Source organism: Halichondria panicea, chromosome 5, assembly GCF_963675165.1.
Source record: "Halichondria panicea chromosome 5, odHalPani1.1, whole genome shotgun sequence".
Taxonomy (NCBI): Eukaryota; Metazoa; Porifera; class Demospongiae; order Suberitida; family Halichondriidae; genus Halichondria; species Halichondria panicea.
In genome coordinates this window covers 5,425,853-5,446,919 of record NC_087381.1, presented here as the reverse complement: position 1 = coordinate 5,446,919, position 21,067 = coordinate 5,425,853, and the positions used below count along the sequence as shown (strand labels likewise).

Genomic DNA, 21,067 nt, shown 5'->3' with positions numbered 1-21,067 from the left:
TTCATTTTTCTTAAAGCTATACAGACTACATGTAATTATGTTACTATATATAGTGTCTACTTGTATGCAGAACCGCAGGGATCCAAGGTAAAGATTATAGTCGAGTGCCGCCGCCCCCCTGAAGGAGGTCGGGAATCAAGCCTATCCACAGTTTTGTTCTGGCCTGTTACGCAATAGTATCATGAATATCATTCATTCTATATTATGTGTGTGCTAGCCAATAACGATGAATATCATTTATTAAAGTGGGTGTTGTAAAGTTTCACTCCATACACATTTGGGCGAGGATTTACATGTCATGTGTACAAGCTTAATCTCGTATGATATAAAATTATAGCCGGCCAGCATTCCAGTACTCACATTCCCCTACACGGCTTGTACTCACCACCCTTCACCACAGGGCCCTTCTATGTAATAATTATGGGTTTGCTGTTACTCAGCACTTCTGGGGTGTCCACATGCATGGGGCAAGGGATTGGTGGAAATTATACTGATCAGTAAATTGGCGTGAATGCTAGATACAAGGGTATAATTATTATAATAGTATAATGATATACCACGCAGTAAGTATATAGTCAACAATCAGGGGCGGATCCAGGAAAAATGAAAGGGGGGGCTAGTAGAGAGGGGCGAAGCCCCGTACAAGGGTGGCGGAGCCACCCAGGGGGTGGGTGTGGGAGGGGGAGTCCCCTCCTGCCTCGCCGGAGGCGAAATTTTTTGCTTTTTTACAATTTGCTCACACTTTTACCTTTGAACTGTCATATTAATAAGTGAATACTGAATATGAAAAAGTTAATACAAAAAACTCGTTCTAATCAACAAAAGGATGTATACTGTAGATGTTACATCTACATTCATGCACTCTTGGTACATGAAAGAATCACAATGCCTACCCAGACTGCACTGAGAGTGAGAGGAGGTAAGGCTGCTTCCTTGCAACCAGCTGAAAAGTCTGAGATCTGCTCCATGTTGCAGCTGCTCAACAGCATGCACAATAGCCTCCTTCACAAGGCCTAGGAAGAGAGGCCTGGGATATGATCGAGGCTACAAACAATGCACAAGGAGCTGACTCAGCAACAGCAATAGTTGACCTATGCACTTTTATATTAGTTCTAGCTAGCTAGCTAGCTAGCTATATATAGCTAGTATGTCCAGCTAGCTATCCTACATCCTTTATACTCTTAGTAGCTAGACTTGGCTGTTGTCTAGCATCTCTTAAGTCAGTGAGTCTACATGCAGATGCATAAGTAACAAGGTTGGTGGCAAAATTGTTGTAACCTCAGCAATACATAGGTAGTTTTTTCAAAAGGGGGGGGCTTCAGCCCCTCAAAATCACCCCTGGATCCGCCCCTGACAATAAACGCAACAAAACTAAACAATGATAACTATACGTAACTTTATAACACTATAGTTATAAGACCTATAGTGCATCATTCTACAGTCAGCTATAATTAATGCAGGTACACAATTTGTTGTTTTTATAGTCTTAGTACATTCTTGTTTCCTGAGGCGTCCTCAGAGTGTGCCCCCGTACACAGGACAAGGACCCACGTCAAAACTGTACTGTTTGCTCCCACTCTTCACCATAGGGAGTCCTACGTCGTCATACTCCGGATCCGCAGTTGCCTCTGGCACTTTGTTTGTTGAGAGGAAAATTGCTTATGTTTGTTTCTTCGCTGTTCACATTCCTGATACTGTATAGAAAAAACGTAATTATTAACGCGTATAATGTGTAAATAACAGCTGCGCTATCATGCATGCATTGACGGACTAAAGAGTACGTTAAGTTGTTACTACATCTTTAGTAATTATACAAAATCATTGAATCAGTGGGAATGTTTGGTACCTTGTCCCTTTAAAAGAGTTCTGAGCGATAGGAATTTTGTTTCGATGTTTCTTGGTGGCTATCACAACAGCTAAAAATACAAACATCACAAAAATGATAATACATGTAGCTATCACAGAGCCCACAATTACAGCAGTGTTTTCCATATCAACTTGTACTGGGCACTCCAAGCTATTGAAGTCAACAATAACTGTTGGACAAGTTGAATTGAGGTTGAGATCAAGATTCTGAATAATCACAATTAGAGTGGAATGAATCCATTTCTCTATATACTCAAGCACTTCCGATGTGAACAGATCACTTGAGCTCAACAATGTCGCCCTGTATGTCACATGTTGTGGAGAATCAGCAAAGCATTTCAGAAACGCGTTAAACAAGAAAGTTGAGTTTAAACGACAATTACAAGAAGCAATGACACCTTGTACAAGTGTGGCAGTGATGTCATCAGTTTTCTGAGCCATTTCAGAGGCAGTGTACTGACTGCAATCACGTATACCACCAAAACGGAGTTGAATTATAAGACCTGAAGTTAAGATAATTGTACTTCAATTAATTAACGAGTATCATGAATCGATTCAGGTATTCTTATATGCATGCATGAGTAACATGCACAGTTGCAATTGTTGCAACACTTCGTATAATTATGTATAAAAAAATTTTGTTATAGCTGACAAAACTATTAGCTACACACCTTTACAAGTTGGTACAGTACTCCAACTTCCATGCATCAGCCTGACAGGTCACTATGGATGATTCTGCCAGTTGATAACCAATGTTACAGCTGTAAAATGCGGCATCTCCAAATGATGTACCAACGAAAGTTCTGGACCCATTGGGAATTGTTGGAGGATTGTCGCAGGAGCCAGGCTGAGAAGCTACAGATGTGCATAAAAGCCATGTTACGTACAGTTTTTTTTTTAACAAGTCGAAAACTATTGATTATATACAATAAAGGTACAGTATATAGATCTATAATACCGGTGTGCTATATACTTGGCGCTTTAATTGTCACTTTGTATAGTTGCATTTTTAGTACGTGGGCATGGCGTATCTGTGTGTTATCGTTATAGTGTCTGCTAACCTCACAGTTCACTGTAGCTTGCCCGAGGGATGATAACTATAATTATACCCTAGTTTAAAGCATCCATGAAATGAACTCTCATGATCGCCAACCATTACAATGACTATATAATTATATATATCAGGGGCGTAGCTACCATTGTTTCCTGGTTGCCCAGAAACCCCCCCAGGAGCTGCTGAGAAAATTGGGCAGGGCTCCCTATAATTGAAATCATGCAGCCCTGCCCATCTTTTCACACGTGGCTGCAAATCAATAATCAGAGCAGCATTGTGAAGCGTTTCAATTTGGCTTTGTCTCAGCTAGTTAGTCTCAGCTAGCTAGCTACCTCAAACAAAGAAGACCAAGACTTAAGTTCTAGATCTAGTATCAATCCTGAATGCTCCAGTATTCTCAGACTCAGCTCTAAGCACAACTTTATTCAGGAAGTGTACAAGTTTAGAACAATCTCAGCCACATGAAACCTCTCAGGTAAATGACATTTAATTGTTGCTCAGCTAGACTAGCAATACACAATTGGCACCTGCATGCCTAGTATGTTACGTCTATAGCTAGCTAGCTTCTCACAAACATGTAAAAAAGTCATGAACAATAGTCAATAACAGTAGGTGTGCCCCAATCAAGAGGGTGTGGTACCGGAAGTGGGCGTGGTCACAAAAATTTCGCGGCGCTATCGCGCCGCTGATTTTTCTGCAGAAACCCCTGTCTCAAAAGTCTGGCTACGCCCCTGTATATATAATTATATATATAGTATTCGAACTTCGGCTAGCTTGACAAGTCATGCATGCACTGTCTGATCCTGAACTTTGATAGCCAGTGTCACAGGTGTATAGGTCACTATTCCTCCTGCTATACTATGCTTGTTGGTGTACCAGGTGACCCATTGAAAATTAATGGCGAGTAACAACTAGATCTATAGCTGTGATTTGTATGAATGATAGATTTTTTATGCTGTGTAAAGCAAATGATGCCACAAAATTGCTGTAGTAGGCTATTAAATAGGGATAGTGGACAGTGACACCCTTTATTACACCTAATAAAAAGTTAGTATACACAAATACATAATTAGTATAATTTTTATAGCCTTTATTATAGAATGCATACTTAAACAAGTTGGCCTTGGGCTCCAATTTCCGCTATCTTGACAGACAACAGTAGCTGATCCCAACAGTTGATAGCCAGAGTTACAGCTGTACACCACAGTCCCTCCTTGTATGATACTAGTGGGTGTGCCAGGAGATCCATTTGAGATAGAAGGAGGGGAACTACAAATGGCTGCATGCAATTATTTTACTCAAATAAATTTTATTGCATACATTATTTAATTATTATACCTAAGCAGGTTGATAGAGTATCCCAATTTCCACTAGCCAGGCATAACACTGTAGCTGATCCTGATAATTGGTACCCTGTGTTACAGGTGTATAGGGTGCCATATCCCCATATGTAGTGCCGGTGAAAGTCCTAGACCCATTGGGAATGGTCGGAGGGTCACCACAGGAGACAGCTATACAAAATAATATAGAAGGTTTAATTAGTATAGTTAATGCTGTAAAAAAAAAATTACAATCTTACGTGGGTAAGTCGGTCTAGTATTCCAACTTCCGCTACCCTCACAGTTCACTGTAGCTGATCCTGACAGTACGTAACCAGTATTACAGCTGTACGTCCCTGTTCCTCCAAATGTTGTACTTGTTGGTGTATCAGGTGACCCATTGGAAATAGAGGGAAGAGACCCACAGGAGACAACTATTATAATGGAAAGGCGATGCATTTTAATCTGACAATTAAAGTCTCCTAGCTACTCATTGCTCACTTTCACAAGTTGGTCTAGTACTCCAACCTCCGCTAGCCTCACAGGTCACTGTAGCAGATCCTGACAGTACGTAACCAGTATTACAGCTGTACGTCCCTGTTCCTCCAAATGTTGTACTTGTTGGTGTATCAGGTGATCCATTCGAAATAGAGGGAAGAGACCCACAGGAGACGACTATTATAATGGAAAGGCAGTGCATTTTAATCTGACAACTAGCTACTCATTGCTCACTTTCACAAGTTGGTCTAGTACTCCAACCTCCGCTAGCCTCACAGGTTACTGTAGCTGATCCTGACAGTACGTAACCAGTATTACAGCTGTACGTCCCTGTCCCTCCAAATGTTGTCTTTGTTGGTGTATCAGGTGACCCATTGGAAATAGAGGGAAGGGGCCCACAGGAAATGACTAAAATATATTATAAGAGGCAATGCATTTCAATATGTTACAGTCTCCTAGCTACTCATTGCTCACCTTCACAAGTCGGTCTAGTACTCCAACCTCCGCTAACCTCACAGTTCACTGTAGCTGATCCTGACAGTACGTAACCAGTATTACAGCTGTACGTCCCTGTCCCTCTAAATGTTGTACTTGTTGGTGTATCAGTTGACCCATTGGAAATAGAGGGAAGGGGCCCACAGGAGATGACTAAGATGCAATGCATTTCAATATGTTACAATCTCGATCCATATAGTCATCGCTCACCATCACAAGACGGTCTAGTACTCCAACCTCCGCTAGCCTCACAGGTCACTGTAGCTGATCCTGACAGTACATAACCAGTATTACAGCTGTACGTCCCTGTCCCTCTAAATTTTGTACTTGTTGGTGTACCAGGTGACCCATTGAAAATAGAGGGAAGGGGCCCACAGGAGATGACTAAGATGCAATGCATTTCAATATGTTACAATCTCGATCCATAGTCATCGCTCACCATCACAAGACGGTCTAGTACTCCAACCTCCGCTACCCTCACAGTTGACTGTAGCTGAACTTAACAGTACGTAACCAGTATTACAGCTGTACGTCCCTGTCCCTCCAAATGTTGTACTTGTTGGTATATCAGGTGACCCATTGGAAATAGAGGGAAGGGGCCCACAGGAGATGACTAAGATGCAATGCATTTCAATCTTGATCCATATTTATCGCTCACCTTCACAAGTTGGTCTAGTACTCCAACCTCCGCTAGCCTCACAGGTCACTGTAGCTGATCCTGACAGTACGTAACCAGTATTACAGCTGTACGTCCCTGTCCGTCCAAATGATGTACTTGTTGGAGTATCAGGTGACCCATTGGAAATAGAAGGAAGAGACCCACAGGAGACGACTATTATAATGAAAAGGCGGTGCATTTTAATCAGACAACTAGCTATATATACTCATTGCTCACTTTCACAAGTTGGTCTAGTACTCCAACCTCCGCTACCCTCACAGTTCACTGTAGCTGATCCTGACAGTACGTAACCAGTATTACAGCTGTACGTCCCTGTCCCTCCAAATGATGTACTTGTTGGTGTATCAGGTGACCCATTGGAAATAAAGGGAAGGGGCCCACAGGAGATGACTAAGATGCAATGCATTTCAATATGTTACAATCTCGATCCATAGTCATCGCTCACCATCACAAGTTGGTCTAGTACTCCAACCTCCGCTAGCCTCACAGTTCACTGTAGCTGATCCTGACAGTACGTAACCAGTATTACAGCTGTACGTCCCTGTCCCTCCAAATGTTGTACTTGTTGGTGTATCAGGTGACCCATTGGAAATAGAAGGAAGAGACCCACAGGAGACGACTATTATAATGGAAAGGTGGTGCATTTTAATCTGACAACTAGCTATATATACTCATTGCTCACTTTCACAAGTTGGTCTAGTACTCCAACCTCCGCTAGCCTCACAGTTCACTGTAGCTGATCCTGACAGTATGTAACCAGTATTACAACTGTACGTCCTTGTCCCTCCAAATGTTGTACTTGTTGGAGTATCAGGTGACCCATTGGAAATAGAGGGAAGAGACCCACAGGAGACGACTATTACAATGTGCATTTTAATCTGACAATTAAAGTCTCCTAGCTACTTATTGCTCACTTTCACAAGTTGGTCTAGTACTCCAACCTCCGCTAGCCTCACAGTTCACTGTAGCTGATCCTGACAGTACGTAACCAGTATTACAGCTGTACGTCCCTGTCCCTCCAAATGTTGTACTTGTTGGAGTACCAGGTGATCTATTGGAAATAGAGGGAAGAGACCCACAGGAGACGACTGTTATAATGGAAAGGCGGTGCATTTTACAATTAAAGGCTATTCATTGCTCACTTTCACAAGTCGGTCTAGTACTCCAACCTCCGCTAGCCTCACAGGTCACTGTAGCTGATCCTGACAGTACGTAACCAGTATTACAGCTGTACGTCCCTGTCCCTCCAAATGTTGTACTTGTTGGAGTACCAGGTGATCCATTGGAAATAGAGGGAAGAGACCCACAGGAGACGACTATTATAATGGAAAGGCGGTGCATTTTAATCGACAATTAAAGTATCCTATAGCTATTCATTGCTCACTTTCACAAGTCGGTCTAGTACTCCAACCTCCGCTAGCCTCACAGTTCACCGTAGCTGATCCTGACAGTACGTAACCAGTATTACAGCTGTATGTCCCTGTTCCTCCAAATGTTGTACTTGTCGGAGTACCAGGTGACCCATTGGAAATAGAGGGAAGAGATCCACAGGAAATGACTATTATAAGATGCAATACATTTCAATACGTTACAGTCTCCTAGCTACTCATTGCTCACCTTCACAAGTTGGTCTAGTACTCCAACCTCCGCTAGCCTCACAGTTCACTGTAGCTGATCCTGACAGTACGTAACCAGTATTACAGCTGCACGTCCCTGTCCCTCCAAATGTTGTACTTGTTGGAGCACCAGGTGATCCATTTGAAATAGAGGGAAGAGACCCACAGGAGACAACTATTATTATTATTATTATTATTATGTGAACTTTACAGCTATGCACAAAAGAAATTAAGTGAAAATTATTAGGTGAGAGGAAATAGCTGACAGACTTACTCCAACATTGGAGCAGCTGATGTATATTATATAATCTATAGAGTGATAAGTATAGTTAACAGAGGATCCTATATATATATGACATTTAGAGCATGGGCAAACCATATGAAATGAACATAAGTTATTTGTGTCAAAGTTTTCTAGAAAATCTGACACTAAAAAGTCCGAAGTCTTTTTCTTGATTGTTCCTAGAGATGAATCTAGATTTATTAAATTCGACGGCAATTTATTCCATACTTTTGCAATTCTAATGAAGTAGAAGTGTCTTGAATAGTTATTTCTAGCAAATTTAATTTGAAGGGAATGGCCTGAGCAGCCTGCCCTGGTTTTGGATGAAGTGAAAGATACTAGTTCTCTTATATCGTCCGACTGCTGCTGCATATATTTCACAATAAACATGATATCTTGCAGTTCAAACCATCTCATGAGGGGCAATAACTTTAATTTGCAGAGTCTTGCTTTGTAGTCTGATACATAATCATTAAGGATATATTTTGTGGCTCTGCGTTGCACTTTTTCTAGTGACTTGATATCCTTTATTAATTTAGGTCTCCACAACTGCGAGCAATATGTTAAGTGAGTTCTGACAAGAGACAGATATAATTGTTTCTTTAAATTAGTTGAATAGTTTGTTGGAATGATCCTTCTATAATGGGCGAAATAGGTTTGAATCTGATACAGTCTCGATCCATACTCATTGCTCACTGTTACAAATCGGTCTGGTACTCCAAGTTCCACTAGCCTCACAGTTCACTGTAGCTGATCCTGACAGTACGTAACCAGTCTCACAGCTGTATGTCACTGTCCCTCCAACAGTTGTACTTGTTGGTGTATCAGGTGACCCATTAGAAATAGATGGAGGAGAGTTACAATTCACAGCTATAGATAATTGGGGCGAGCGTAGCGAGCCTTATTGGGGCGAGCGAAGCGAGTCCCTACCTAGTCTTCAACGTTGCAATTTTGTCTGTATGTATGTATGTATGTATGTATGTATGTATCCATACGTCATGGACCGGCACAATTTGCTTTTGGGACTCATGATCCTTACCGACTTCCACGTCGATGTTAATAAAATATTGAATACAGACATACGTAGATCTACATCTTGATGAAGTGTCGAACAAGGAACGGGTATGATCGTGTCACAGTGAATGCCAAAGTATTGATGGTTTCACCTAAGGCCCAGATATCAGATGGGCTCTGGAAACAAGATGTTCATATTGCAGATTCCACGACATCAACTAAGCTAATTCTTTTTGAGAACAAGATTGATTCGCTTGTAAAAGGTGAAACATACAAATTTGAAAACATTCTTGTCAATGAGTTCCAGCACGAAAAATATCTTCAAGTACCTCGCAACAGGTCAACAGTGACAAAAATTGAGGAACTGCCAAATGTTGTGGTCCATGATGATGTCCCAGACACTTTCCCAACTGTACCATCAGCTGAAATTGTAGGTGTTTTATCACTCGACTCGTATATCTCATGTCTCAACTGCAAAAGTAAGATCACCATCTCAACTGACACTACAGGCAAATGCAACAAATGCTCATTGATTCAAAGTCTTCGTCACTCCACAAAGCAATTGAGAGCTAAAGTTATCATAAGCACACCAGGTGGAAACTATCTTACATTGGACGTATTTGGCCAAAATGTAGCAGCAATTGCTGAAATAGATGAAGCCGAAGTCACTGTTGACAACCTAATCTCTGCACAGCCCTTCTCATGTTCTTATAATGGTACTGTCATGAACTCAGTTACGCGACCTTGATAACTACCAGTGCGAATGTAAAATGCTTCTACTATACGTATACTAAATTAATAACCTTGAATTTAAATACAACATATTTCTTTTAATTCGTAAAACAAGCATGTTTTCTTACGCTCGCCCCACAATGTTCAACATTCTCCTAGTCTTAGTGACCTCGGTAGACAATTTCTCTGTATGTATGTATGTATGTATGTATGTATGTTATGGTAATGGTACGGTCGGCCTGATAGCCGGTTTTTACACATGCGGTCCTTACCAATTTAGTGTATTCTTTGTGTATTTTGCACAAGCATAAGAAAAAGTTTCGAATACTGACAACGAACGCAAGCAAGAAAGGCTTCGAATAAGGAGGGATCGAGAGAGACAAGCAAGAGCCCAAGAAACAGCTGAAGAGAAAGAAGTCAGGCTAGCCAAACGCAGAGAAAAGCACAGGGCACTCAAGATTCAAGGTAACCATTGCACTGGATGCCAATAGAGCATCCCAGCAACTGAGACGGGACACAGAGACTCCTGAGGCCAGGCAGGCACGCCTACAGCAAATGGCTGCTTCCACCCAAGCCAGCAGAGCTTCAGGTAAGTACAGGCGGCGTACAGGTGATACAAGCCAGTGTAATTTTCATTACAGAGACTCCTGAGGCCAGGCAGGCACGCCTACAGCAAATGGCTGCTTCAACTCAAACCAGCAGAGCCTCGGGTAAGTGCCAGTGGCGTTCATGATGATAAGCCAGTGTTTTTTTTCTACAGAGACTCCTGAGGCCAGACAGGCACGCTTGGAACAAGACAGGCATATAGGTATTCACAACACATAGATGTGAACCACCTGTACTGCTAACACGCTCGCCCCATGACACCTTGTGTCACCCTAGTTATACGTAAACCCCAGTTATATTGATTATAGTATGCATGCCTATAGTAATTACCTATGCACGTAGGTACGGAGATCCAGAAAACAAAATCAATTTCTTCCATTTCACAAATAGCTGTGGCAGATCCCAACAGTTGGTACCCAGGGTTGCAGCTGTACGTTGCTGAATAGGACATACTTGAAGAGATGTAGCCATTTTGAATAGTAGGTGGTGTTGAGCAGCTGGATGGAGAAGGACCTAAAACTGGACAATATATAGATCTACGGATCTATAATTATGGGCACAACCTCTAGATTTGTTTATTGTTTAGAATACCTTGTTTCTAGAGGAATTTTGTTTTATAATGTGTTTTGGCAGCAATCACAACAGTATCAATCATCTGTTCAGTACTAAAAAGTTTATCACACCCGTAATGTGATTTAAATGCGTACCGGTATTATATCCATGGATTGGCTGACTAGATTGTGTGACAGGGTTGATTCATACATGATTAAAATGGACTCAGTATTGAAGTCCAGGTGGAACCTACCTCCGACATGGATTGGTGATACGAATGGACTTTCGAGTGATGGAAATTTTGCTTTTACCATGTAAGAGATAGATCTATTGACAACCACGTGCAGCAATAAATAAAACAACGGGCAACTAAATAACGATAATTGTAGCAATCACAGATCCCATAATAATAGCAGTGTTATATTCATGGCTGATATAAGAGGTTGTTGTACAGGGTATTCCAGTCAGCAATAACTGTTGGACAGGTTGCATCCCGGTTGACACGAAGATTCTGGATGATCACAGTTAAAGCGGAACGACTCGGCTAAGTATTTCGTATAAGAAGGTCAGTGGAGTTTAGTAGCCTCCATCGCATGCAGGCCTTCCTTTCTGTTCTTTGTCACAGCTTCCTTTTTCTTAGTTCTTTTTTTAATTCCTGCCGTAATACTTATATTGAAAGAACAGAAAAAGGAGGGCCTGCGAAGGTGGCTAGGAGTTTAGTGCCAACCAATAATTATTTTCAACGAAGTGACTATTTGACTATGCGATTAATTTCTGCGCACAACCTCTAGATTTGTTGATTGTTTAGAATACCTTGTTTCTAGGAATTTTGTTTTTTGATGTGTTTTGGCAGCAACCACAACATCAATAAGTAAACAAGTACCCAAAAAATAGACCATAATAATAGGCACGATTTAAATGACTTGCACGAAAACTTTTTCTGGGATATTGTAGGTAAATCTATACCAGCATATATTTGTCGGGTGTGACAAGGATGATTATAATTAACAGAACTCCCCTGAGTGATAGGAATGTTGCATGCTTAGATTTATCACAGTGTCAACCAGCAGTACATAATAAACCTATAATTGCATGCATGTAGCTTTCACAGATCCCATACTAACAGCAGTGTTATCCATAGCTAATGAAGGAGGTTGTTGTACTGAACATTTCAAACTATTGAAGTCAGCAATAACTGCATGTAGATCTAGTTGGACAGGACAGGTTAATTGCATGCATTGAGGTTGAAATGAAGTCCTGAATGATCACAGTCTTATAGTTGTGATTAGAATTTGAAATCCAAAGATATGCACATGCTAGGAGGGAAGTATAAGAACAACATCAGTACATACACCGATAGGAGCTTGATTGAACGGCACAACGGACTATGTAAGAGTGTACATTTAGTGAGTATTTACATCTAGTGTGATTCAGTCATTGTTCCTTTTTTCTTGGGGTGTGTATCATGATCAAGTCTTCAGCGTCTGCCCGTATGCAGGACAAGAAAGGACTCATGTCAAATATGTATATATAAACTATATACAAGTAGTACATGAGGTAGATCGCTAATCAGTGAATGACGTCATAACAAATAATTGATGAGGCAATGAAATCAATAAGGCGGAGGTTGACCAGAAACTTTACTTTCATTAACAATAAACCGGCAGACATTCCAGATTATCATCAAACCTCTTTCAGTATATAGCTGCAGGCCTTCATTGTGGTGCACAAAAGTTTGCATTGCAGATCATTTTGTGAGCGTCGGATTTTTAGAGACGGACAAATATTGATAAGCTACTCTAAAAGTGTTTCAAACTATTTATTAGCCATCAGTTTGATGTACTACAATTACTTTCTTTTTTTGTATGATTTTTATCAAGGGGAATTAAAAAAGGAGAAAACAAAGCCTCACCCCTCATCAATTTTTGATACCTCTTTGGCCTAACTTTTGGCCACCAAATATACATTAATTTGCAGCAACGTATTATCAAACTACATACTGACAGCATTTCACACAATAAAAATAAGTGCACTAATTAATCTACATTACAGTCATGGTACACTAAGTGCTATATATAAATGTTAATACATTGTCAAGCATAATTATTATTATTTTTAGTCCAACAAAACAATTATAGTCACTATACTGGGGTTCCATTTTAGTTGAGGTCAAGGTGATCTTTTCTTCAAAGTCGTTTGTCCGTACGCAGGACAAGGGTCCACGTCAAAGCTGTACTGATTCTTGCCATCTTTCACCACAGGAGGTCCTACCTCATCATACTCTGGGTATGCTGTTGCCTCAGGCACTTCATACTCCGTAGAGAGTGAGGGGATACCCACATGGGGGCGAGGGATGGTTGGGAAATTAGTTCCGGTAGTGTTCAGATTTCTGTTACTGCTGCATTTTAGAACAAAAATGAATGTTCATTGTTTTAAAGCTCTGTGTATAATTATTACTATGTTATGAAATACCTTGTCGTTTCTAAAGAGTCCCGGTTATTGGCAGTTTTGCTTCGACGTCTCTTGATGAGAATAAAAACAACAAACAGAACGAACATAAAAATAACAATAGCCATTACAGAGCTTGTAATAACAGCAATGTTATCCAAAACGGACAAAGGGTCTTGTACTGGGCATTCCAAGCTATCGAAGTCAGCAATAACTGTTGGACAAGTTGAATTGAGGTTAAGATTAAGATTCTGAATAATCACACTTGAAGTGGAATGAATCCATTTCTCTATATACTCAAGCACTTTTGATGTGGACAGATCACTTGAGCTCAACAATGTTGCTCTGTATGTCACATGTTGTGGAGAATCAGCAAAGCATTTCAGAAACGCGTTAAACAAGAAAGTTGAGTTTAAACGACAATTACAAGAAGCAATGACACCTTGCACAAGTGTGGCAGTGATGTCATCAGTTTTCTGAACCATTTCAGAGGCAGTGTACTGACTGCAATCACGTACACCACCAAAACGGAGTTGAATTATGATACCTAAAGTTCATAATTGTGAAATTAATCAACGAATTAATTCAGGTGTTCTTATGTGCATGTGTAACACAGTTGCTATTTCGTATTCTCACCTCTACATGATAAATTTGGCAAACTCCAAACACCAGCAGTGCCATTATTATTGCTGCAGAGTCTCGTACCGTTTCCAGAGAGACGGTAGCCAGTGTTACAGCTGTGTTGAGCTACTGTTCCTTCTAGTATGACGGAACTGCTTGGAAGGTAAGCAACCACTCCATTCACAAGAGTGAGAGGAGGACAAATTGCTGCATTGAAATTAATAGCAACTGACAGAACTATGAGCTATACATACACACCTTTACAAGTTGGTCTAGTACTCCAACTTCGACTAGCCTGACAGGTCACTGTAGCTGATCCTAAACGTTGATATCCACTGTTACAGGTGTAAAATGCCGACTCTCCAAATGATGTACCAACAAAAGTCCTGAATCCATTGGGAATGGTCGGAGGATTGTCACAAGAGCCAGGCTGAGGAGCTACTGTAACAGATGTGCAAAAAGCAATTGCATGCATGTATTTTATTATGTATGATACAAGTCGAAACAAAAACTAAATGGAATTTACAATAAAGATGTATAGATGTATAGATGTACATAAAAGTGATGAACTGAAAACTATAGCTGTTTATAGAAAGCTTGTGAAGCTGAGGAATCAACATAGTTTTAAAGCAAGAAAACTCTATATCATTACAACCAATACAACTTGGTCTTACTACTCCAACTTCCACTAGCTTGACATGTCACCTGACACTTGGAATACTCAGAAACTGCCACCTACGCCTGAAACACTGTGTTACAGAAGTAGGTGGCGGTTTCTCCAAAGGATGTACCTTAGTTAAAAGTCAAACCGCCCATTGTCACTGTAAAAAAGATGGAGCTGTGTAGTTTTCACAGAAAGTACCAACATAATTCTCTTGGACGGGCGCTTGCACGGTTCAGTAGCCACATAATAAAATATCCGCCCACCCCTTGTTTAGCCTAAATGAAGCTATCAAAACAAGTGGCCGGTTCGACGGTTAACTACGGAATATACCAGTGGATGTCCAAAATAAAAAACAATAGTTGGAGGGTTGCACAGGAGACAGCTGTTATACAGATCAAGGATCATGTTTGTTATTCTTCTCAGAAAAGTTATTACGCGATGTGCTATGAATGTGTCAATTGAAAACTGAACTTTCAATAACAAACAAGCAAGATGATTGCATGGGTCTTTGATTCGTACCAGCTCTACTTAAGATAATATATACTGCTCACCATTACAGCTTGGTATTGTGCTCCAACTTCCGCTAGCCTGGCACATTACTGCAGCTGATCCTGAACGTTGATAGCCATTGTCACAGATGTAGGTGACCATCTCCCCAATTGTTGTATCAGTGAAAGTCCTGGACCCATTGGGAATAGTGGGAGGGTTGCCACAGGAGACAGCTACGGATGTAGAGACATACACATGAAATCAGGCCACTTGTATAAGGTTTGATTGCTTCTATTATTTAGTATATATACGTGGGCAAGTTGGTCTTGCACTCCAACTTCCACTAGCTTGACAGGTCACTGTAGATGATCCTGACAGTTGATAGCCATCGTCACAGGTGTATGTGGCCGTATCCTCAAATATCGTACCAGTGAAGGTCCTGGACCCATTGGGAATGGTCGGAGGGCTACCACAGGGGACAGCTATACAGATGTACAGACATAATTATATATACACATGAGATCAGATCATTAATTTTGTATAGAATTATTACGTGGGCAAGTCGGTGCAGTACTCCAACTTCCACTAGCCTGACAGATCATTGTAGCTGCTCCTGACAGTTGGTACCCAGTGTTACAGGTGTAGATGGCCGTATCTCCAAATGTGGTGCCAGTGAAAGTCCTGGACCCATTGGGAATGGTCGGAGGGTTGCCACAAGAGATAGCTACAGAATTATGCATGTACACACTAGCTCATGCATATAACTATAAAAGTATTAAAACCATTAACGTGCACAATTTGGTGATTTTGGTGCATTTAAGAATCTTACGTGAGCAACTTGGTCTTGCAGTCCAACTTCCATTAGCCTGACAGGTCACTGTTGTAGACGACCTAGCGTTCAATTGGAGACAGATCGGCCTGGGGTCGAGGCTAATACTCTATTAGAAAGAGTACTCAAATAGACTGTACATGCACAGGTCGCATTCTGCCAGACCTACGTCACAATTAAAGTACATAATTTATACTCTTGTAACCATGCACATGCAGCCAATTGAGATACAATTGAACAATGCTGATGGAATGAAAGCACCGCGGGTGCTGATGCCTCGGTGGAGGTGCCAAAGCTACATAACATAAAGCTACTATAGCTAGCTTTTATACACACATTGATTATAATTATAATTATCATGATGAACATTTTTAATTTTGCTGCATGTAGAATCCACAGGGAAACTCAATGAGTGGGTAATGACCGACGATGATTGTTGTTAATAACGATCGACGCCAAAAGTTCAAGTCTAATGGTGGCTGCAAGTACGTCAGCAGAGCCTTGCAGCTCTCTTCTCACTCTTGCAGCTGCTATCAATAGCTAACGTTCTAGTGCAGAGCTAACTACTAAGTAGAGTAGCAACACTCGGTGAACAAGTTTTGCTATGGACTCTTCTGAAAAGCTGCAATGTGCATTCCAAGTAAGTAAAACTAGGCATAACTCGAGAACGAAGCTTTATTTTGCAAATCCACAAATACCAAGCCAAGAAAAACATGCACATGCGTCTCAAAGACCCCTCTAAACACTTAAACAAGTGCCCCCTGATAGTGAGTATAATTTGGAAATGAATCCTGATTGTCGTGAAGTAGGGCCAAGCCAACTTAATTACATGCATCACAGAATGCAGCGGGTCTCTTTTTGAAAATCTAAAAAATCCTACAAACCACCCACTCCATACCCTTATAAGGCTTATTTGTGACCACAACTTACCAGTGTGGTTTGGGAAGCCTAACAATTTAGTCAAGAAAACATGACTAGAAGCCTATAGAAAATCACTCATGCATGCATTGAAAATTTCCTAATTCACATGCAGTTTATGGTTGTGACGTAGGTTGGACAGAACGCCTACATGTACTGGGGTTTTAAGTGGAGTTGCATACTCTTCCTAATGAACTCTTGATACCTAAGCATATTGGTGTAGTACTCCAACTTCCACTAGCCTGACAGGTCACTGTAGCGGATCCTAAACGTTGGTAGCCATTGTTACAGGTGTATGTCACTGTTCCTCCTGCTACTGTGCTTGTTGGTGTACCAGGTGACCCGTTGGAAATTGATGGTGGGGAGCCACAAATAGCTGTGATTACGATGACAGAAGTGTACAGTTATTATAGCTTACAGCAGAATGCATACACATAATGAGCATGTAACATAGATATACCTAAACAATTTGGCCTCGGGCTCCAATTTCCGCTATCTTGACAGACCACAGTAGCTAATCCCGACAGTTGATAGCCAGAGTTACAACTGTACATCACAGTCCCTCCTTGTATGATGCTAGTGGGTGTGCCAGGAGATCCATTTGAGATAGAAGGAGGGGATCCACAGATGGCTGCAATGAGCGATTAACACATTTTTATTAAATAGAGAGTTTATTAGGAAGAGTATAATAATAATACTCTATTAGAAAAAGAGTGCTCAAATAGACTGTACATGCACACGTCGCATTCTGCCAGACCTACGTCACAATTAAAGTACATAATTTATACTCTTGTAACCATGCACATGCAGCCAATTGAGATACAATCGAACAATGCTGATGGAATAACATCATCACTCATACAAGTCTCATTATTTATGCTTTTAATGCAACTGCAAATTGTGTTAATAAATTAACAAAAGCATGAAAAATCGCTCTGTGTTAGACTAGCTAAATATAATTATATAGGCCAAGCCAACTTATAACATGTTTCACGGACTTTCATTAGCAATTTATAGACCAGCCAGGCCTGTAATATATACCTTATTATTACGGGTAATTTTAGCATTTTCAGATTTTTCTCTGTTTTTAGGATACTATTTTTGGCGGATTTGTAGCAAATACATTACCACAGTATTAGTAAAGTACGAGTTTTTAAATTAAATGGAAAGTTTGGAGTCAGACACAGATGAAAAAAGGGCTAGATTGCTTAGCATACTCTCAAAAGTACATTACATTACAAAAGTACATTAGAAAAAAACAAAAACAAATGTACTTACTTTTTTTAATGAGATTCAATTGCGTTATTATTAGCGTGTACTTAATTTAGCGTTAATTACAAATTCACTAAAATTCGCTAAAATTAGTACCCGTTTATAATAAGGTATAATCGTGAACTCATTAAAAATGAAGGGAAAGTGGGTGTTTTGAGAAATTGTTAGGCTTCCCAAACCACACTGGTAAGTTGTGGTCACAAATAAGCCTTATAAGGGTATGGAGTGGGTGGTTTGTAGGATTTTTTAGATTTTCAAAAAGAGACCCGCTGCATTCTGTGATGCATGTAATTAAGTTGGCTTGGCCCTACTTCACGACAATCAGGATTCATTTCCAAATTATACTCACTATCAGGGGGCACTTGTTTAAGTGTTTAGAGGGGTCTTTGAGACGCATGGTCATAGGGCTCAATAAGTTTCTCGGGGTAGAAAGTGAAACACAGATTATTTCTGAGCTACACATAGACTAATCCATTTTAGAAGCATCACGTGAACCACTTCCATTGCCAATCCCTCTCTACTCTATCTATGGTGTAATAGCAGGAGTTACAAATCTTACGTTGACAAATTGGTATAGTGCTCCAACTTCCACTGGCTTGACATGTAACAGTGGATGATCCTGACAGTACGTAACCAGTATTACAGCTGTACGTCCCTGTCCCTCCAAATGTTGTCCTTGTTGGAGTACCAGGTGACCCATTGGAAATAGAGGGAGAGGGACCACAATCCACTATAATTACATAATTTATATACACCACAATTAATTGTAGCATTCATACTTACCTATCATACATGTGGCTATAGAGTCCCAGTAAAAGTCTTCCCTTTCACAAATTGCTGTGGGGGATCCAGACAGTTGGTACCCTGTGTTGCAGCTGTACGTTGCTGAGAAGGACGTTCTTGAAGAGACGTAGCCATTTGAATAGTAGGCGGTGTTAAGCAGCTGAGTGTAGGAGGACCTAAAACTGGACATAAATATATATAGATGAACGGTAATCGCCATTATTAAAAACAGGCTGGCTACTGATTGACACCTTCAACAATGCAGAGAATAAACATGCTCCGTAGATGCAGTATTTCATTTTAGAGATCTTGTAGAAACAGTAGATCTACCTGATTATATATATATATATAAATAACTAAAACAAAAGTTTTCACCAGGATTACAGATCTATACTACACCATGGCACATGCATGCAATGAGCTCATCTATATTAAAATGAGCACTGTTGTTCACAGTCTGCACAGACTATATGTAAATTATGTGCACACCTCTATATTGTTTAGAATACCTTGTTTCTATAGAGGAATTTGAATTTGGTGTTTTAGCCGCAATTCACAAACAATAGAAAATTGCCATCATCAGATCAGTACCAAAATAGAAATTTGTTACACACCCGTAAAAATAGCTATATTGTAACAGATCCACTCAATCTATTGTGCATGTGACAAGGATGGTACGGATGTTATCCATAGCTCAAAGGATGTTATTGTATTGCATGAGCATTCAAGTCAGCAATAACTGTTGGACCACACGTAATGGTATTGTAATGTGTATAACATGTTGCATTGAGTAATATGAGCATACCCAACTAATAGATCGGTCTTCCTTCAACTTTACTAGCCAATAAAACGTAATCACTCAACTATCTTACTGCATGCTCCCACTAATTGGGGAAATTTGCTATAAACAGTTGTTTTTCATCAATAATATTTATTGCACTTGGGTCCAGCAGGAGTTATGTCTATATATACTAGGTTGTGCATTCAGTTCTTTTAGCATACTATTATACTGAGCATAATTCGGCCACATTCTTACGCTGCTGATTCTTCACTATTATTTTCATGTTTCTATCATCTTAAGAATTGTACACAGCTTGACTTCACATTGTGTTTTAGCAATTTTCCACGCTACATATTCCAACAAGAGAAGAATTAAAGTATAAAACAACAGCTCGCACTGAAATCGTATATACATTAATTAATCCAAATCCACATGCCCGTCCGCTAAATATCATGTGATAAGCAGAATGGAATAGAAGTGAGAGTGAAATATTTAGGGGGCCGGACTATATATAAACGATATCCCAATGGTCATCGTCATAGAGTCTCTCTAATACCCCAACTGTTTAAATTTACCACAGAAAATTGACAGAAAAGGGGAAAGTAGTCTATAGAGTTAGAGTTTTTACCCATACCTTCAACAATGCAGTGCCAGAGAAAAAAGATCAAGAGTGCTCTGGCTTGGTTCATGTAGTACGCCATTTTATAACTCAATTCAGTGCCAAACTGGGAATCATGTAAGGTAATTGCTTTTTTAGCTTCTACCCACTTAACTGGATGTATATGTAGCTATATAATTATAGTTGCTTTTGCATAATTAGTACTTATGGTAGATATACATACATGCATTTACAGGCAAACCTTTCAACATGCAAAGACAACGAATATTTGTCACGAAAATTGATCACATACCGAATTGAACATTCATGTGTTGCCGGCGGAATAAAATAATTTCAGTAATCCATAGATATCATTGTCATTGATATACAACTAAGCTATAATAGCGAGATATTTTTGAGGCATAAAATATTTGCAGTTTTCGCTGATTGACCTCAAACTTCGAAAACAAAGACCACAAACGTCATCATGAAATTTCATTTCAGTAATGGATATTGTTGCCTTTTGACCTCTGAGATCAAAGGAATAGCAAGTGCCAATACATGGCATAATTTTTTATTGCAGTAAGGTGACCTTTCGGTAAAGGTTCCCACCTCCCACCCAAACTATCAAATCATTGCTTTTATAGTGACACATTCAACGAGACATTAATGATTCCTGTGGGAAATTTACTAGACACCATATGCATGCATGGTTTCGATGCAATTACTATTTCATTTCCAGCCACCAAAAACAGAACAAAATGTATACCGAATTATTTTTTTCACATCTACGCAGCAAGTGGTTCTATGCTGGTTTCTATATGCAACAAAGGGTTTTTAAGGCATGGCATTTCGTGACACAAGCTGTTTATTGTCCCGGTAGTAGATTGTGGTCAAGGGCCTTAATTTAGCCATGTGAATGACCATTATCCAAATAAGCTATGTAGAAT

The 21,067-nt window shown here is 40.1% G+C and overlaps 3 protein-coding genes and 1 long non-coding RNA gene across 4 annotated transcripts; 1 reads left to right on the top strand and 3 right to left on the bottom strand.

The window, feature by feature from the left end:
* Window positions 1-689: 689 nt before the first annotated feature.
* On the bottom strand, window positions 690-7,024 carry LOC135336396 (sushi, von Willebrand factor type A, EGF and pentraxin domain-containing protein 1-like). The gene is made up of 16 exons (XM_064532159.1): window positions 6,826-7,024; window positions 6,594-6,767; window positions 6,357-6,530; window positions 6,128-6,301; window positions 5,891-6,064; window positions 5,672-5,845; window positions 5,443-5,616; window positions 5,212-5,385; window positions 4,972-5,145; window positions 4,741-4,914; window positions 4,500-4,673; window positions 4,261-4,431; window positions 4,029-4,199; window positions 2,538-2,721; window positions 1,847-2,369; window positions 690-1,694 (listed from the first exon to the last, which is right to left on the bottom strand). The coding sequence occupies exons 1-14, from the start codon at window positions 7,022-7,024 to the stop codon at window positions 2,540-2,542; spliced, it is 2,463 nt and encodes an 820-aa protein (XP_064388229.1). The 3' UTR covers window positions 690-1,694; window positions 1,847-2,369; window positions 2,538-2,539.
* Window positions 6,826-10,623, bottom strand: LOC135336057 (sushi, von Willebrand factor type A, EGF and pentraxin domain-containing protein 1-like). The gene is made up of 4 exons (XM_064531831.1): window positions 10,493-10,623; window positions 7,529-7,702; window positions 7,296-7,469; window positions 6,826-7,227 (listed from the first exon to the last, which is right to left on the bottom strand). Exons 1-4 carry the CDS (start codon window positions 10,611-10,613, stop codon window positions 7,043-7,045), a joined length of 654 nt encoding a protein of 217 aa, XP_064387901.1. The 5' UTR covers window positions 10,614-10,623; the 3' UTR covers window positions 6,826-7,042.
* LOC135336125 (uncharacterized) lies at window positions 8,861-10,851 on the top strand. Its single transcript, XR_010394735.1, has 4 exons — window positions 8,861-10,145; window positions 10,198-10,266; window positions 10,317-10,364; window positions 10,553-10,851. It is a non-coding gene; the product is annotated as an uncharacterized LOC135336125 (long non-coding RNA).
* A 1,921-nt stretch (window positions 10,852-12,772) lies between these two features.
* On the bottom strand, window positions 12,773-20,278 carry LOC135336395 (sushi, von Willebrand factor type A, EGF and pentraxin domain-containing protein 1-like). The gene is made up of 13 exons (XM_064532158.1): window positions 20,154-20,278; window positions 18,739-18,920; window positions 18,515-18,685; window positions 17,144-17,314; window positions 16,866-17,059; window positions 15,766-15,874; window positions 15,490-15,660; window positions 15,248-15,418; window positions 14,999-15,169; window positions 14,042-14,224; window positions 13,799-13,990; window positions 13,187-13,709; window positions 12,773-13,112 (listed from the first exon to the last, which is right to left on the bottom strand). The coding sequence occupies exons 2-13, from the start codon at window positions 18,743-18,745 to the stop codon at window positions 12,884-12,886; spliced, it is 2,292 nt and encodes a 763-aa protein (XP_064388228.1). The 5' UTR covers window positions 18,746-18,920; window positions 20,154-20,278; the 3' UTR covers window positions 12,773-12,883.
* Between the last annotated feature and the right edge of the window lie 789 nt (window positions 20,279-21,067).

Bases quoted from the DNA above. Each gene is read 5' to 3' on its own strand.
- LOC135336396 (XM_064532159.1), bottom strand. From the start codon at position 7,024: ATGCACCGCCTTTCCATTATAACAGTCGTCTCCTGTGGGTCTCTTCCC. The intron at 6,531-6,593 runs GTGAGCAATGAG...CCATTATAATAG, and splicing joins TACTAGACCAACTTGTGAAA to TCGTCTCCTGTGGGTCTCTT. The intron at 5,617-5,671 runs GTGAGCGATGAC...ATTGCATCTTAG, and splicing joins TACTAGACCGTCTTGTGATG to TCATCTCCTGTGGGCCCCTT.
- LOC135336057 (XM_064531831.1), bottom strand. From the start codon at position 10,613: ATGTCCTATTCAGCAACGTACAGCTGCAACCCTGGGTACCAACTGTTG. The intron at 7,470-7,528 runs GTGAGCAATGAG...ATCTTATAATAG, and splicing joins TACTAGACCAACTTGTGAAG to TCATTTCCTGTGGATCTCTT. The intron at 7,228-7,295 runs GTGAGCAATGAA...CCATTATAATAG, and splicing joins TACTAGACCGACTTGTGAAA to TCGTCTCCTGTGGGTCTCTT.
- LOC135336395 (XM_064532158.1), bottom strand. The intron at 17,315-18,514 runs GTAAGATTTGTA...CGCTCATTGCAG, and splicing joins CACTATACCAATTTGTCAAC to CCATCTGTGGATCCCCTCCT. The intron at 17,060-17,143 runs GTATATCTATGT...TCGTAATCACAG, and splicing joins CCCGAGGCCAAATTGTTTAG to CTATTTGTGGCTCCCCACCA.